Source organism: Equus quagga, chromosome 5 (assembly GCF_021613505.1).
Source record: "Equus quagga isolate Etosha38 chromosome 5, UCLA_HA_Equagga_1.0, whole genome shotgun sequence".
Classification (NCBI taxonomy): Eukaryota; Metazoa; Chordata; class Mammalia; order Perissodactyla; family Equidae; genus Equus; species Equus quagga.
In genome coordinates, this window is record NC_060271.1 from 49,337,046 (window position 1) to 49,351,374 (window position 14,329).

General features: G+C 55.2%; 1 protein-coding gene across 2 annotated transcripts in view; it reads right to left on the reverse strand.

The window, feature by feature from the left end:
• The window catches only part of SH3RF3 (SH3 domain containing ring finger 3), a 346,149-nt gene that overhangs the window by 89,757 nt on the left and 242,063 nt on the right, over window positions 1-14,329 (reverse strand). For both annotated transcript variants that reach the window (XM_046663562.1, XM_046663563.1), the window contains exon 5: window positions 796-875. In XM_046663562.1, coding sequence (XP_046519518.1) covers window positions 796-875 — 80 coding nt within the window. The remainder of the gene's footprint in view (window positions 1-795; window positions 876-14,329) is intronic.

Sequence of the window (14,329 nt, forward strand, 5' to 3'; positions counted from 1 at the left end):
GGGTCTTCTCCATGCTATGGCTGCTCCTTTCCTGATGATATTTGTGTCGTCAAATATTTTTTTTAAAGATGGGCACCTGAGCTAACAACTGTTGCCAATCTTTTCTTTTTCCTCCCCAAATCCCCCCAGTATTTAGTTGTATATTTTAGTTGTGGGTCCTTCCAGTTGTAGTACGTGGGACGCCGCCTCAACGTGGCCTGATGAGTGGTGCCATGACCATGTCCAGGATCCGAACCAGAGAAACCCTGGGCCGCTGTAGCAGAGTACTCAAACTTAACCACTCGGCCATGGAGCCAGCCCCCTCATCAAATATTCTGAATATCACCCTGCTTATAATAAATGTCCTAGAGACAATGACATTAAAAGAACCTGCTAGGGGCCAGCCTGGCAGCACAGCGGTTAAGTGTGCACGTTCCGCTTCGGCAGCCAGGGGTTCACTGGTTCGGATCCTGGGTGTGGACACGGCACCACTTGGCAAGCCACACTGTGGTAGGCGTCCCACATATAAAGTAGAGGAAGATGGGCACGGATATTAGCTCAAGGCCAGTCTTCCTCAGCACAAAAGAAGAGGTGGTGGATGTTAGCTCAGGGCTAATCTTCCTCAAAAAAAAAAGAACCTGCTAGACTTTTGTTTTCCACACTCTCCTGTCAGCAGCATTATTAGATGCACATAACTAAACTAACCAGCTAGTAACAAAACAGAAAACCCTAGAGAAACTGTACATTGACACGCTAGCAGGGGTGGGAGGGAGAAGCTGAAGGCATGGGGCCCCAAAAACATAAACGGCAGCTCACACGTTGAGGGGCAGCTGGACTTTGGGAGCCGTGCCCTGCTGTTCAGCCGCTGGGGCGGGTCCGGCCGAGGAGGAGGAGTCCTGGAAACGACAAGAGGAGACAGGCGTGAGTGGACAGGAGGCTCCTGCCCCAGAAGAGAAAGGCGAGGTGGGCTGGAGGTCAAAGGCGTCTATTCTCTCCTCTGCTGCCTGACCCTGGGCCTCCAAGATGCTCAGGTTGCCCTTGCCTGGTTGTCAGTCACAGGTCCTGAGCCCACTGGGGAGAGCTCGGCGGCTGATGACACCATCCCGAAGCAGCTGTCAAGAGCCCTCCTGGAGCCGCTCAGAAAGTCGCTGTGGCCTGGGTCTGGGTTGATCAGCGTCACACTGTGTTCAATGAGGAAGAAGCCAGTGTGGGGTGGCCTGTTTTTATTCTTAGAACTTGAATTAATTATTGTGTTTGTCAAAGAAAATCCAGACAAAACCTCTCATGCTACAAAGCAAGAGCTTATTTAAAAACTACACTCCTGGGAACTAAAGATTACTCTCTAAAGAAAACTGGTCCTTCGGCAGTGGACAGAGGGGCAGGCAGCAGGGCGACAGACTCACAGAGCACAGCATCTCCCACCTCAGGCCCTGAGGGGCTCAAAGATTCAAGGGTTTCCTTTGCAAGAAGATCCCTGGAGGAACGGTCTACTTAGAGACGGCGCCTGTTAAGCATCACGTGCATGCTGAGCTGGCTGAGGGATGAGGTTAAGGGCCAAGCAGAAGGATCTGGGCCATGCGATGATCTTGCCCAGGCAATTCCTGCAGAGAATCCTGGAGACCCTGCCCTTGAGGGGTAACATTGGCCCCAAATGCCCTCCCCACCATGTCGACCATCCTGGCCTGATCCTCCCCAGGTGGCACCCTGTCTTTCTGTTCAGAGGTATTAGATTACAGTGAGTTGGACTATGTGACCCTGAAAGCTACGTCCAAGTCGTAGCCCCCGGGACTCATCAAGGTGACCTTATTTGGAATGAGGGTCTTTGCAGGTTATAAGGGAAGGATCCTGAGGTGAGATTATCCTTGATGAGAGTGGGCCCTAAATCCAAAGACCAGTGTCCTTGTAAGAGACAGAGAAGGAGAACAGAGACACCCAGAGGGGAAGGAAGGCCGCGTGAAAACGGAGGTAGAGGTTGGAGTAACACGCTGCAAGCCGAGAAACCCTGAGGATTGCTGGCAACTACCAGAAGCTGGGAGAGTGGCCCGGGACGGAGTCTCCCTCAGCCTCCAGGAAGCCAGTCCAGCCAACACCCTGACTTTGGACTTCTGGTCTCCAGAACTGTGAGGGAATAGCTTCCTGTTGCTTTGAGCCACCCAGTTCGTGGTGCTGTCACAGCTGCCCCAGGAAACTGCACAGATGGGGACCTCCAGGGGTGCCTGGAGGAGAGTGGGGTCCACATCCCTCAAAGTCGAGGGAGCCAGGGGTCTCCTCATTTCCTCAAGGATCCCTTCTAGGCTCCTCCACAAGGGAAAGGACCGGGATCCTTGAGGAAACTGGCACCAGATGAAGCGGGAGCCTGGCAGGCTTAAGCAGAGCCTCAGGAGCTGCTGGGCAGAAGGCAGCGGGGCAGTGGGCGGCGGAGGGGCTGCCCAGGGTTGTGGCTGGGAATGGACATGCACCATGGGTTCTCAGGTAGGCAAAGGTTGCTAGAAGCAGAAATCACAAAGATGGGACGAGCGATCCACCTAGAACACGCTCCAGGCAGGCGGAACAACCCTACAACCTGGCTGCCCATTACACCATTTTCTTGCTTGCATGGAGGACTAAGGGGGCCTTTCTCATCAGCCCACCAACCAGCTCTGACCTTGCTTAGCCGCTGAGCTCCATGTACTAGGGCAACCTGCTCCCTCCCCAGGTGGCCAACTGCCCTCCTCTGCCAGGGATCACGGAAGGTGCCGGAAATCACAGCCATCCGCAACCCCTAAAAAGGGAGAAATTCTCCTGCTTGTTTCAACAGTGGAACACCTGGCAGAATGAGAATGTGCAATAGAGAAGCATAGCTTCCCTGGTGTCTCCAAGGTAACTCGAAGTCTCAAAGGACTTCCCATTCCAAGCTCCCACACCTGTAAGAGAAAACTGAGCTTTCAAAGGCAGCGCCCTTCACAGACTCGGCCCTGTGGCTGATGCACGGAAGTCGTGTTTCCAAGAGTGTGTGTGGAACTGGGCTGAGGTGGGGACATCCCTTCTGCTGACAGATTCCGGGGACTTCTGTTTGCTCCTCAGCCCTGCCCTCCCTTGGGCGAGAACACCAAGAGGTGTTCCCCATCAAGATTTGGGATTATTTTCCTTCAGGATAGTCGCTGGTGGAGTTCTCCACAGTCGGCCAGGGACTGTCCTCCACAGAGCTTCAGGTAGGGGCAGGAGGGCAGCCTCTACAGGAGCGGCCACCTGGGCCAAGCCCTTCCGCCCCTGGGGTGTGGAGCAAGGGCAGCAGGCACCCCTCGTGCTGGTTTTGGAGGAGCCACAGCTCTTCTTGGATGGTCACTGGAGAGGAGTGTGTGCAGGACACTCAAAAAAAAAAAAGTGTGGGCCCTTCACTCACTCACTCAAACAGGCATGGGCCAGGCCAGCCCCACGCTGGGGGTGGTCAGCAGATGTCGTGGGGCACCTCCAGCGTGGGGCTCAGGCAAGGTCAGAGCTGGTCAGTGAGCTGATGGGAAGCGCCCCCTCACCCCTCCACACAAGCAAGAAGGTGCTGTGACGTCAGTCGAGTTGTAGGGTTGCTCTGCCAGCCTGGGCACGTTCCAGGTGCTCATGGGCACCCACTGACCACCTGAGTGTCAGGCTGGCTCTATGCAGACATGGCCTCTGACCCCAGCATGGGGCTCACACTGAGGGCACAGTTAGACATGTCATCATCGACATGTGGGGGCCCGACACGTGCAGGGCTGTAGGAGCACACAACAGGGTCTCGCCGAGGGGGCCCATGGCCAGAGAGGCTTTTGTGAGCAGGAGGCAGGCCCATAGGAGAGCTGGGGAGGGAGCAGCAGAGAGGCCCCCCCCCCCAACCAGTGAAGGCTGGAAAAGGCCCACTCAGCACATTTGAAGACACTGAAAGAAAGGAAAGGCTGGAGGACAAGGGGGAGGTGCTCGAGAGGGCAGAGCCAGGCCGTGCGAGGCCGCCTCGACTACCCTGAGGGTCCTGGTCTTCACTCTGAGGGCAAAGAGGTGCCCTGAAAAGCTGGCAAGAGAGAGGGAGAGATCAGCTCGGAGCCAGCTCTCACAAGGGGACCGGTTAGGGAGCACTGAGGAAGTTCAGGCCTGGATTGGGGGCATGATGATGGAGAGGGGAGGGGAGGGTCTGGACACGTGTAGGAGGCCGTGGGTAAGAACAGCAGCAGCAATAATAACAACGACCGCTCCCCTCAGACAGAACTCACCATGGACTGTGCCTGCTCTGACCACTGTGCTGGAATAACGCATTTAATCCTCACAATAAGCCTGTATAGTGGGTGTTATTTCTTGTCACCGTTTACAAAATGAACAAACAGAGGCACAGAGAAGTTAAGTGAATGGCTCACATTCACACAGCCAGTAAGTGGCCAAGGCTGGGCTTGAACTCAGGCAGGGTGGTGCTAGAGGTCATGTGCTTATCCACCATGCCATCTGGATGTGTGTCATACGGCTGCTGTCACAAAGGACTACAAACTTAGCAGCTTAAAGCAGCACGTTTGCTATCTTCCAGTTCTAAAAGTCAGCAGCCCTAACATCAAGGCGTCAGGGGCTGTGCTCCTTCTGGAGGCTCCAGGGGAGAAGCCACTCCTTGCCTTTCCAAGCTTCTACACGCTGCCTGCATGCCTTGGCTCATGGCCTCTTCCTCCATCTTCAAAGCCAACAATGTAGCATCTTCAGTTCTTTCTCTCTGACCTCTGCTTCCACTGTCTCATCTCCTCTCTGACTCCGACCTCCTGCCTCCCTCTTGTAAGGACCCCTGCAATTGCATTGGGCCCACCAGAATCATCTCCCCATCTCAATTCCTCACCTCTTATAAGGAGCTCTGTGATTGCCTTGGGCCCACCAGAATCGTCTCCCCATCTCAATTCCTCACCTCTTTTGCCAAGTGAGGTACCATATGCACAGGTTCTGGGGATTAGGATGTGGACGTGTTTGGGAGGCCATTATTCCCTCCTCCACCAACAGGACTGGTGGACTGACGGGCTAAAGGGCACGAGGAAGGAGGATGAGCCAAGTTTCTGGCCTTCATGACTTGCCAGATGGAGCTGCCATCTGAAGAGATGGGAACATGAGATCTGGGGGGAGGGCACGAGCCGAGTGTTGGACGTGTTGAGTTTGACCTGCCTGGGGACCCTAAAGATGAGGGCAGCCAGTGATGCCAGCCAGGAGCTCAGAGGAGGGGACTGGCTTGGAGGGCCATGAACACATAGTCCATCTACAGGAAGTGCACCTTCAGTTAAGCCCTTCACTCTAAAGTGTGTGGGGCTGTGTCTGTGTGACCTTGGACAAGTTAGTGTCACTGAGCCTCAGTTTCCCCATCTTTAAGATGGAGGCATGGATTTCTGCTCTCGACCAATGATGGAGTCACAGGGACTGGACGTACCCTCCTCCTTGAAACACCAGACAAACCAGACAAAACACGTGACCTGCTGGCTCCCCAGACCTTAGGAATTAAGCAGTGTGGGACAGAGGCCTGGGGAGATGGAAACGGCTCACGAAAGCTCCCGTCCTCCAGATTAGGTGGAATATCACACATGGTAATTTAAAGCTCATAGTAAGCCCTCAATAAATGCTGCCTCTCCTCCTTACTCGTCAGCTGGGAGATGGATGAGATGGCCTGGGAGAATGTGTGCAGTGGGGAGAGACGATGCCCTGAGACTCAGCCTGTGGACTCCGACATGCAGGGGAGCCGGCAAGGGCACAGAAGGAGCCAGAAGTGGTGGTGTCTCTGGGTCCAGGGAGGCGAGTGTTCCGAGGGGAAGCTGGTGTCAACCGTGCCGAATGCTGGAGCAAGGCCAAGTCAGCTGAAGGCCAGAAGCATTCCTTCCATTTGGAGATGTGGGTACGCACAGCGTGCTTACATGGCTAGCAATTGTCGCTACTGGATGACCAAGTTGGCTCACATTGCCTGACCCCACCTCCCAGGACACACAAAAGACATGGGCCTGTGCAGCCACCCCGCAGTCACTTGTTTCTGTCCTGTTGCGTCGTCAATCAGGGCCTGCTGGGCTATGGCCCTCGTGACATGCCTGTGCAGTGGGGATGCCCCAGCTCTCAGATTATGGAGAGGAACTGGACAGGGGCAAGGAGCTTGTGGGCCAGAGCATTTCTAATACAAGTTAGCCCCAAATCCCAGTTTTCTGGGGTTGCGGACAAAACTTCTGCCAGTTCTGGAGAGGGAGAGCGGGAAGGGGCAGAATGCTGTTGACCCAGCAGCTTCCTAAGAATGAAATCCAAACCACTTGAACAGGCTGAGGAAGGAGCAGACAAGGCACTGTTCCTGATACGAGGACCGGAACACAAAGCAGCCATGCACCCAGGGCAGAGGCTCGATGAGAGGATGTCAGCGACACCACACAGACACGACGTGCTGGGTCTACACTGATAGGCACGACGGCTGTGCAGGGTTCATCAAATGGAAAAGGAGCTGAGAGAGATGGACATGCAGGATTACCTCGTTTCTGTAAAAAGATGCATGTATTTCCACGGAAAAAAGGTGTGGAAATTTATGTACCAAATGATAAACATTGGTATTTAGGGTAGTGGGGATTTCGGGTATTTTAAAAAATCTGTATGTTCAAATTTTTCATCATTTTAATATCAACAAGTGACAAGGGTTTTCAGATACATTTTCAAAGTAATATAAACAGACTAACAGGTTCAATTATTTGAGATCTGTTTCAAGATCAAGCTCTGGTTGACGGTGACCCCATGTTTCCCCAGATTCCACACACATCTTGGGGGGGCGCCAGAAGGGGACAGGGCAGGACTTGGGGTGGGCCTGCAGACCAGCCACCCTGCTGCCAGGCCCAGCGCTGTCACTAGGCGGCGGGCAGGCAGCTGGGCAGCAGGGGTGGCAGACAGACAAGATGATCGGCTCAGACGGAGCCCGAACCCAGGACTCTGCTTTTGTCAACATGTCTCCTATCCAGATAAACTCTCCTAAAACAGCCGAACCACCCAAACCAGCACGTCACTCGAAGAGCACGGGGGACCTGGGTGGAGACTGCTCTGAGTCTGGCTGAGGCAGGACGGCAGCCTGCGTGGGGTCTCCACCTGCCCATGTCCTTGAGCCTCAAGCCATAATTCACGAGGAGGGAATAATGTCTGTGGCCAGGAGAGACGAAGATTGATTTCCGTCTGCCAGGCAGAGGGAGAATGCTGGCTGGGACTGTGGCCTGCCCGGAGCACACGGTGTCACGGCTCAAGAGCCCATCTTTGCGACGTGCACCAACTCCCCTGGATGATGAGACACAGAACACTCCGACTACATAAGGCAGATGTTAGGGGTTTGGGGAGGACTGGGGGGGTGTTGCACAGGCACACAGGTGTCAGGAGTCGACAGGCGCCCTGAGACAGGACTGAACCTAAGGAAAGCCGCCAGGGAGGGGCGTCCTGGTGGCTTTGCTGGAAACCTGGCTCTCAGCTGAAACTTGATGCAACAGGCGCTACAGAGCAGGTATCTGGGACTTCACAGCACACTGTCACTTGAGCTGGAATGGAGAAGCAGAGAGATGTCACACTTGTGAACACGGTTTTTCCAAAGGTCAAGATGGAGAATACCTAACACTGAGGCTGGCTGAGCGTGTCCTTGTCTGGTCCCTGTGCAGTGCAGAGCCCAGAGTCAGAGGCCTGGCCGGGGGTCCTGCTGAGCAGTGGCAACCACAAGCCGGCTCTGCCCTCAGGATACTGAAGTGAATAGTGTTGTGACTTCCAGGTGTAGACCAGGGCTGCATCCATCCTCCCCTGAACCAAGTCTTAGTTTCTGTGTCTGTCGATGCGAGGTGGTGGTGGGTGGAGGGGTGTCCCCCACTGACCGTTGAGCTGTGAACACTGAGGACCATGGGCCCAGGGGAGCAGAATGTAACTGATGAGAAGCCCTGAGAGGCAGCTGGGATGCTGCTCCCCCAGGGCAGTTATCACAGCAAAAAGGGGCTCTCCTTTAAGTGATTTTGATTAGAACCGCGTCAGCATAAGGCCTTGCACAGGGTTCCCAGTCAGCACCTCCTGCCAGGCCTCAGGACGGGCTATGCTGCCTGGAGGCGCTGCTGCACCCATCACGGATCACTTCTGGAACACATGCGACAGGAAAAGTCTGGTCTGAGATCCATGTAATGCAACACCAGGGCGTCCGCCCCACGCTCTCCGCTCCAACCATGCTGGACGGGGCTTCCTGGGCCTGGAACTGAGGCCTCTTTTCTCCTAGCTGAGAGCCACATCGCTGATACTGCTTTGACTTTTAAGGGCTTAACTTTAAATGGTTCTGGGCCTTAAGGGATCAGCGGAGCCTTGGCAGGAATGAAGGAAATCAGGCAGGATAAACATCAGGCGGGAGAAGGGACTCCAGCTGCTTTCAGATGAAAATCACTGGGAAGCAGCCCTAGGGCTGACGTTCCTCCTGTCTCCAAGATCACCACAGACACCTCTGCCCCGACGTCAAAGCCTGGCTCAGCCCAGTGACCGCAGAGCTGTGCCGCTGGCCCATCCCAGGAAAGGCCTCCAACTGTGATAAGACAGGTTCCTGTGGTTTTCTTTTCAGATGACTCCACAGAGGACACATGCTAGGGTTCAGCCAGGCAGGTGAGCACACCCCTGCCTGGGGGAGCCGGCCAACAATGAGAGGATGCTCATGGCTTGGTCCTCGGAGCCACTGACCCCACAGAATGGACAACTCCAGCACTCCCTTTGGGCCTAATGTTCAAAAACAGTCCACAAGCGTTTAACAGGAGCCAAGTAAGTGCAGGGTCAGCTAGCTGGGTCACGTGTTAGAGACCTCATCAAATGGAACTTACCACGGGACGAGCAAACAGGGAAAGCAGGCCAGGGAGCCCATCAACGTTCTCCCTGGTGCCACTCACCCATTGCCCTTCGAGGAACATGTACAGGTCGGGAGCCTGAGCCCAGGCAGGCTGTGCACCCCAGGGAACCAGGGCAAGCTGCTTGCCTTCCGGGCCCCTTTTTCCTTCCTATAAAAGACAGAGCCACTAGCAGAGACTGCATGGGCGAGCGGCTCACACCCTGCAGAGCAGACAGTAAAAACTCAGCTATCATTTCTTACAGAGACCTGCATGCCTCTTCGTAACGTCCCAGCGGCCGCTGGTTGGAAGCCCAGCGTCTGTTTCTGGCCGCAGTGCTGCAGCCACGAACCCCTGATTCTAAATTGTCAGGTTGTTACAAGACACTGGAGGCCCTGCTGCTGCACTGTACGGGGCCCCAGGCAGGAGCAGGGAAGCAGGCCATGTTACTTTCCTGTTGGGAGCAATAGGAAGGGAAAGGGGGTCTGTGGGCTGGCAGGCTGCACAGGGCTCCAAGTTGCTTTCGTTGACAGAGCAGCACAGACTAAGACCCTGAGAAGCAACATCTCTTCGTTTTAATTTTTTTCTTCTTCTTCTTAGTTTTTTTTTTGAGGAAGATTAGCCCTGAACTAACATCTGCTGTCGATCCTCCTCTTTTTGCTGAGGAAGATTGGCCCTGAGCTGACATCCTTGCCCATCGTCTCTAGTGTATATGTGGGACGCCTGCCTCAGCATGGCTTGCCAAGCAGTGTGTAGGTCCACTCCCGGGATCCAAACTGGCGAACCCCAGGCCACTGAAGCAGACATGCGAACTTAACCGTCACCGGGTCGGCCTCTCATTTTAATTTTTAATGTGAATCCACAGAACACTGTCACCACCCCAGCGAGCAGGGACACGAGCATGTTTTATTCCTCACATGCCACCACTCCATAACACAGAGTGTAAATCAGACTCTCAGGAATGCGCTTCCCAAAGAAAATTTCAGAACAAAACATTTTCGGTCAATTCTTCTGCTTGGCTCCAAAAAGGAACAGCAAATAGCTTGCAGGGCCGAGGACCCAGGGGTGCCCCCTGCTCCCCAGCCTGGAGAAATGTGGGCTGGTGAGGCCGGGCAGGGCTGGTGGGTGAGGGCCCGGGCTGGTGGAGCTCATGCTGGCCCTAACACGATGGTCCGTCCTGGCAGAAGGAGTGGGCCGCACTTTGTGCCCACATAACTGCCACCGTTCTCTCCGTCAGCCCTCAGGTGAGCTGGCTGGTCGCCTGAGATGAAGGCCATAAGCGACCAAAAGTCACTGCGAATGCCGCCCTCTGCCCATCCCTCTCCTGCAGGACTCTATCTGACACAAGCGACTGACTCCAGCCCCGGAGCCGCTGACTCCAGGTCTGCAGGAACGCGCCCCTTGCTTCGTCTCCACAGTCTGTTCGTGGGGGGGTTGGGGGGGGACTCGCCTGCAGCTCAGACCTGGCTGTCCCCTGCTTTTGTACATGAAGTTTTATTGGCACCCAGCCACACTCACCCATTTGCTGTGGTCTCTGGCTGCTTCTACCCACACGGGCGGAACTGAGGAGCTGTGACAGAGACCACACAGCCCACAAAATCTAAAATATTTACTCTCTGCCTTTTACTGACAAAGCCGGTCGACTCGTGCTCTAGGTGTCCGTGAGGAGAGGATGGGCCTCCAGCTTCTGCCCTCATCTTACCGGGCCAAGAGTTGGGACCACAAAGCTGCAGCTGTGCCGCAAGCTTAACAAGGCATCCCCAGGACATCATTAAGGAGAATGTACAAAAAAAGGGTGGTGGGATGCAGGGGAACAGCATCCACAAAATGGTTCCAGTTCAAGGAATGAAAATCTCAAACCACCAAGGAGGGAGGGGTGTCTGTAAAGGCATCACAGGCCTGCTTCTCACCTATCCGGGGCCTTGCAAGTTTCAACCCTGGACCCACAGAGTCAGCCCTCGAGTCTTTTCTCACCAAGGAGAGGCACAGGTGGGTCTCCACTCACGGCTTTCCTCTGGCTTTTCCCCTTACCCAGCTTGCTTGGTGGTCTTTAGCCAAAGGAACGTGCCAGTAGCTACTGTGGACTGCCTGCTCTGTGTGAGTCCATAAGACCAAAGGCATCTTCATCTGGCTTTACACAAAATGTACAATATTCATGTCCCAACGACCCGTGTGTTCAAACAGGCAGGGCCTTCTATACAGAGAGGCTGAGGAGGGGTGGGCTACAAACCCCTTCTGCTCAATTCTAACGCAGTGTGTCTATCCATCCACCCACGTGTCTGAGAGCGCCCTGCGCAGAGGCTCCATGCCAGGCACTGAGGGTACAGGAGGGGCAGACCTGCTGTCCTAGCAAAGCTCACAGGTGGTCCTGCCGACAGTCGATGCCAGACACTGTGAGAGCCTCGGCCACCCGAGCCTGGGAGCGCGAGCTCACAGGAGCGGAGGGAGGGCGAGTCAGGGAAGGCTGCTGAAGTCCCCCACTCCCACTGTGTCCAGATGATGCCAGGGCGGGGAAGGGTGGCCCAGAGCTCAGCATGGAGAGGGGGCAGGCAGGATGTCCTCCGGGAAAGGGCTGGGCCAGGGCGGGGGACGAGAAGAGGGCTGAAGTAGCAGAGATCCAGGGTGAGGTGGGGATGGTTCTAAACTTCCTTACTGTCCTCCTGCCCGGGAACAACATGGCTTTGCCCCAGAGCCTTGAGGAGCATAGAGGCCCCCAGGAAGCCCACCTGAGGGATCCTTGGTGCCCATTCTTGCCTCAGTTCCTCTTGTGTCCTCCTCTGACCTGCTGTGGCCTTTCCTTGTGCTGATCCATGGCGCTTCCTACTTTCTACCCTCTATGGCACACACCTATGTTCTTGTCTCCTGGTGGGCCGGGTGGGGCCTAGAGGCTGGGGTCCATGTACCTGCCACAGGCTGCTCCTTTAACAAAGAACTCACCAACCTTGAGAGGAGAGACTGAGGGCACCAGCAGCTCAACTGCATTCCTGGGCCAGGACATGCCCACCTAGAGCTCCTGGGCACTCACTAGGTGCCAAGGGGACATCAGGGACCTTCCATGATGCTTGCCTCCCTCATCTGCCAGCAGACAGGCCGGAGGCACAGGCAGAAAGCTGCAGATATGGCTCCTGCCTTGTCATCACAGCAAAAGAAACGTGGTCAGCACCTGATGTCATGGATGGAACAGCCTGGCAGCTGACAAAAACAGAGCCAAGTCACAGGCAGGCCCCGTGTTCTCTGTCCTCACCTTCAAAGCACAGCTGGTTAAGTCATGGATGCGCAGCAGTTCCCAGACTTGCCAAAGAAAGCTCTTCTCGCCCGAGGTCCTCAGGTTGGCATTTTATTTTATTCATTCCACGTTCACTTGGTTCTTTTTTTTTCCTCCTTATAAGGCATGGAATTAAGTTTGTAACTTTCTGAAAACACTAAAAATAAGCACTGGTTCTCGGCCAGGCAGGAGCCTGTGCTCTGCAGGTGAGGGCTCCAGCCAGGAGGCTGCACGGCTGGGGACTCCAGCACCGCCTCCTGCTGAGCCGTGCATCCTGCGGAGACAGAGGAAAGGCAACACCGCATGCCCTCCTGCGGCAGGTGGGGATGCATTTTAAAGATACCCCAGAATCTTCCAAGCAGAGTTAAACCTCCACAAGTTTCCCCACTTCTGTGTTAATCAGTTGACCTACAAGCACAGAGGGAGGCTCCGGGGGAAAGGCCTCAGGGGGCTGTTCACGAGCATTCGGGCTGTCCTCCTCAGGGACACCTGCTGGACTTCCCTCTCACCCACTGCAAGCAGAACAGGGCTGTAGGATTTGCTTCGGCTGCTGAAACGTGAGCCGAGGTCAGTGTGTCACCTCCATGTAAGCCTTAAGGGCCATTGCATGCATCACTGCATTGCCCACCCCTGCCACAGTGACATTCTAGACCGAGGTGAGCCAGTGCTTTCTGCACCGGGCCAGAATATAATCTTTCAGGCTTTGCGGGTCATAGGATCTCTGTCACAACCATGCAGCTCCTGTTGTGGCCTGAAAACAGCTACAGACCATGTATAGATTAGTGGGTGTGGCTGTGTCCAATACAGCTTTTATCTACTCAAACAGGCAGCGGGCCAGACTTGGCTTGGGGGCGCCTGCTGGTGTCCTGGGGGAAGGCACTGTGGAGAAGCTCGACTGCCCAAGATGCACACGCAGTGTGTGTGTAGGAGGCAGCCTCTAGGGCCTGGGCTGCCGGCTGTGGCGTGGAACTTGGATCACCGACTGACACAGGGCATTGCAGAGCTGCGTGCCCCTGGCAGCCTCAGGCATTTCAGTGATGACTCCTACGCTGGGAGTCTTATTTGGTTTATGAGAGAACTGTTCTAAAATGTGAGGAATCATTTCCTGATTTGACCCAATGACCTCCACAAGCAAGTATCTGGCTTCTTAAAGGTGGAGCCGATCTGCATGGCCTCGTCACTTCTCCTCCCCTCTGATGACCCTCCCCCTCCCTGATGAGAGGCCACACAGGGTGCTGCTCCGGTGCTCACCGGCGAACTGCACTGCCCCCGACCTCTCCAAAGGGCAGGGAGAAACAGCTCACAAGGGTGCAAATGTGAGCAGGGTGTGCACTGGAGGCTCAGCCCGACCCCACACCCCTGGGAACCCCTCAGCTGGTCACCTCGCAGCTGCACCCCCTCTGCAGCCGCTGACCCGGACCTGAAGGCCATGCGGAGCCAGGCAACGGTCGGGAAGGTCACATGGCACTTCTGGCGCCACGGTGTTTGACGTGCAAAATCATCAGGTCTGCAGAGAGGCTTACTCGGGTCCCGTGGTCCTCCAAGGAGAAAGCGAACGGATGTGAACCCCACTGTGGCCTAGGTGCCAAGATACAGCGAACGACACCCAGTTCCTGACTTCAAGGGCGTCTAACTCCAGGAGTAACGGGAGACAGCCATATATATACATATGACAAAGGCAACATGGTCCATGACAGAGTGTGCAGAAAGTCCTGCAGGCACAGATACAATGGGGGAATTAACTTGGTTGGTGGAAAGGTGATCTGGAGCCATGGAAAGCTGTACAGGGGAAGTGAAAATTTCAGATAGCTACAAAGGGTGTGCTGGAACATTCCAAATCGGGATGTGTCTTTGTATTGTGTGGTGGGCGGGTAAGAAGAGAAGAGGGTGAGTGGAAAGCAGGAACAGCCCGGGCAAAGGAATCAGTTGCTGTAGTCTTGTGAGGGGTGAGCCGGATGGAGCCAGCCCAGCATGGGGGCCACAGGCAGTGGGACTGTGCAGACAGTGCAGGAGTGGACAGTGATTGGGGGGAGGCTAGGAAGACAAACTGGGGCCAAGTTTAAAGGGCTCTGCAGGCCCAGCTATGGAGCTGGAGTTTATCCTAAGGCAGTGGGGAATCTCCAGAAGCATTTGTGGAAAGATCAATCCTATTACATGTGGGTCAAGAGGATGCAGAAGCAGGGAGTTAGGAATCAGCTGACGTGGTCTTGGTGAGGGCTGAGGGGTGCCTGCACCCAGCCAGAGTTGGTGTCACGCAGAGACGGGACACCATGGG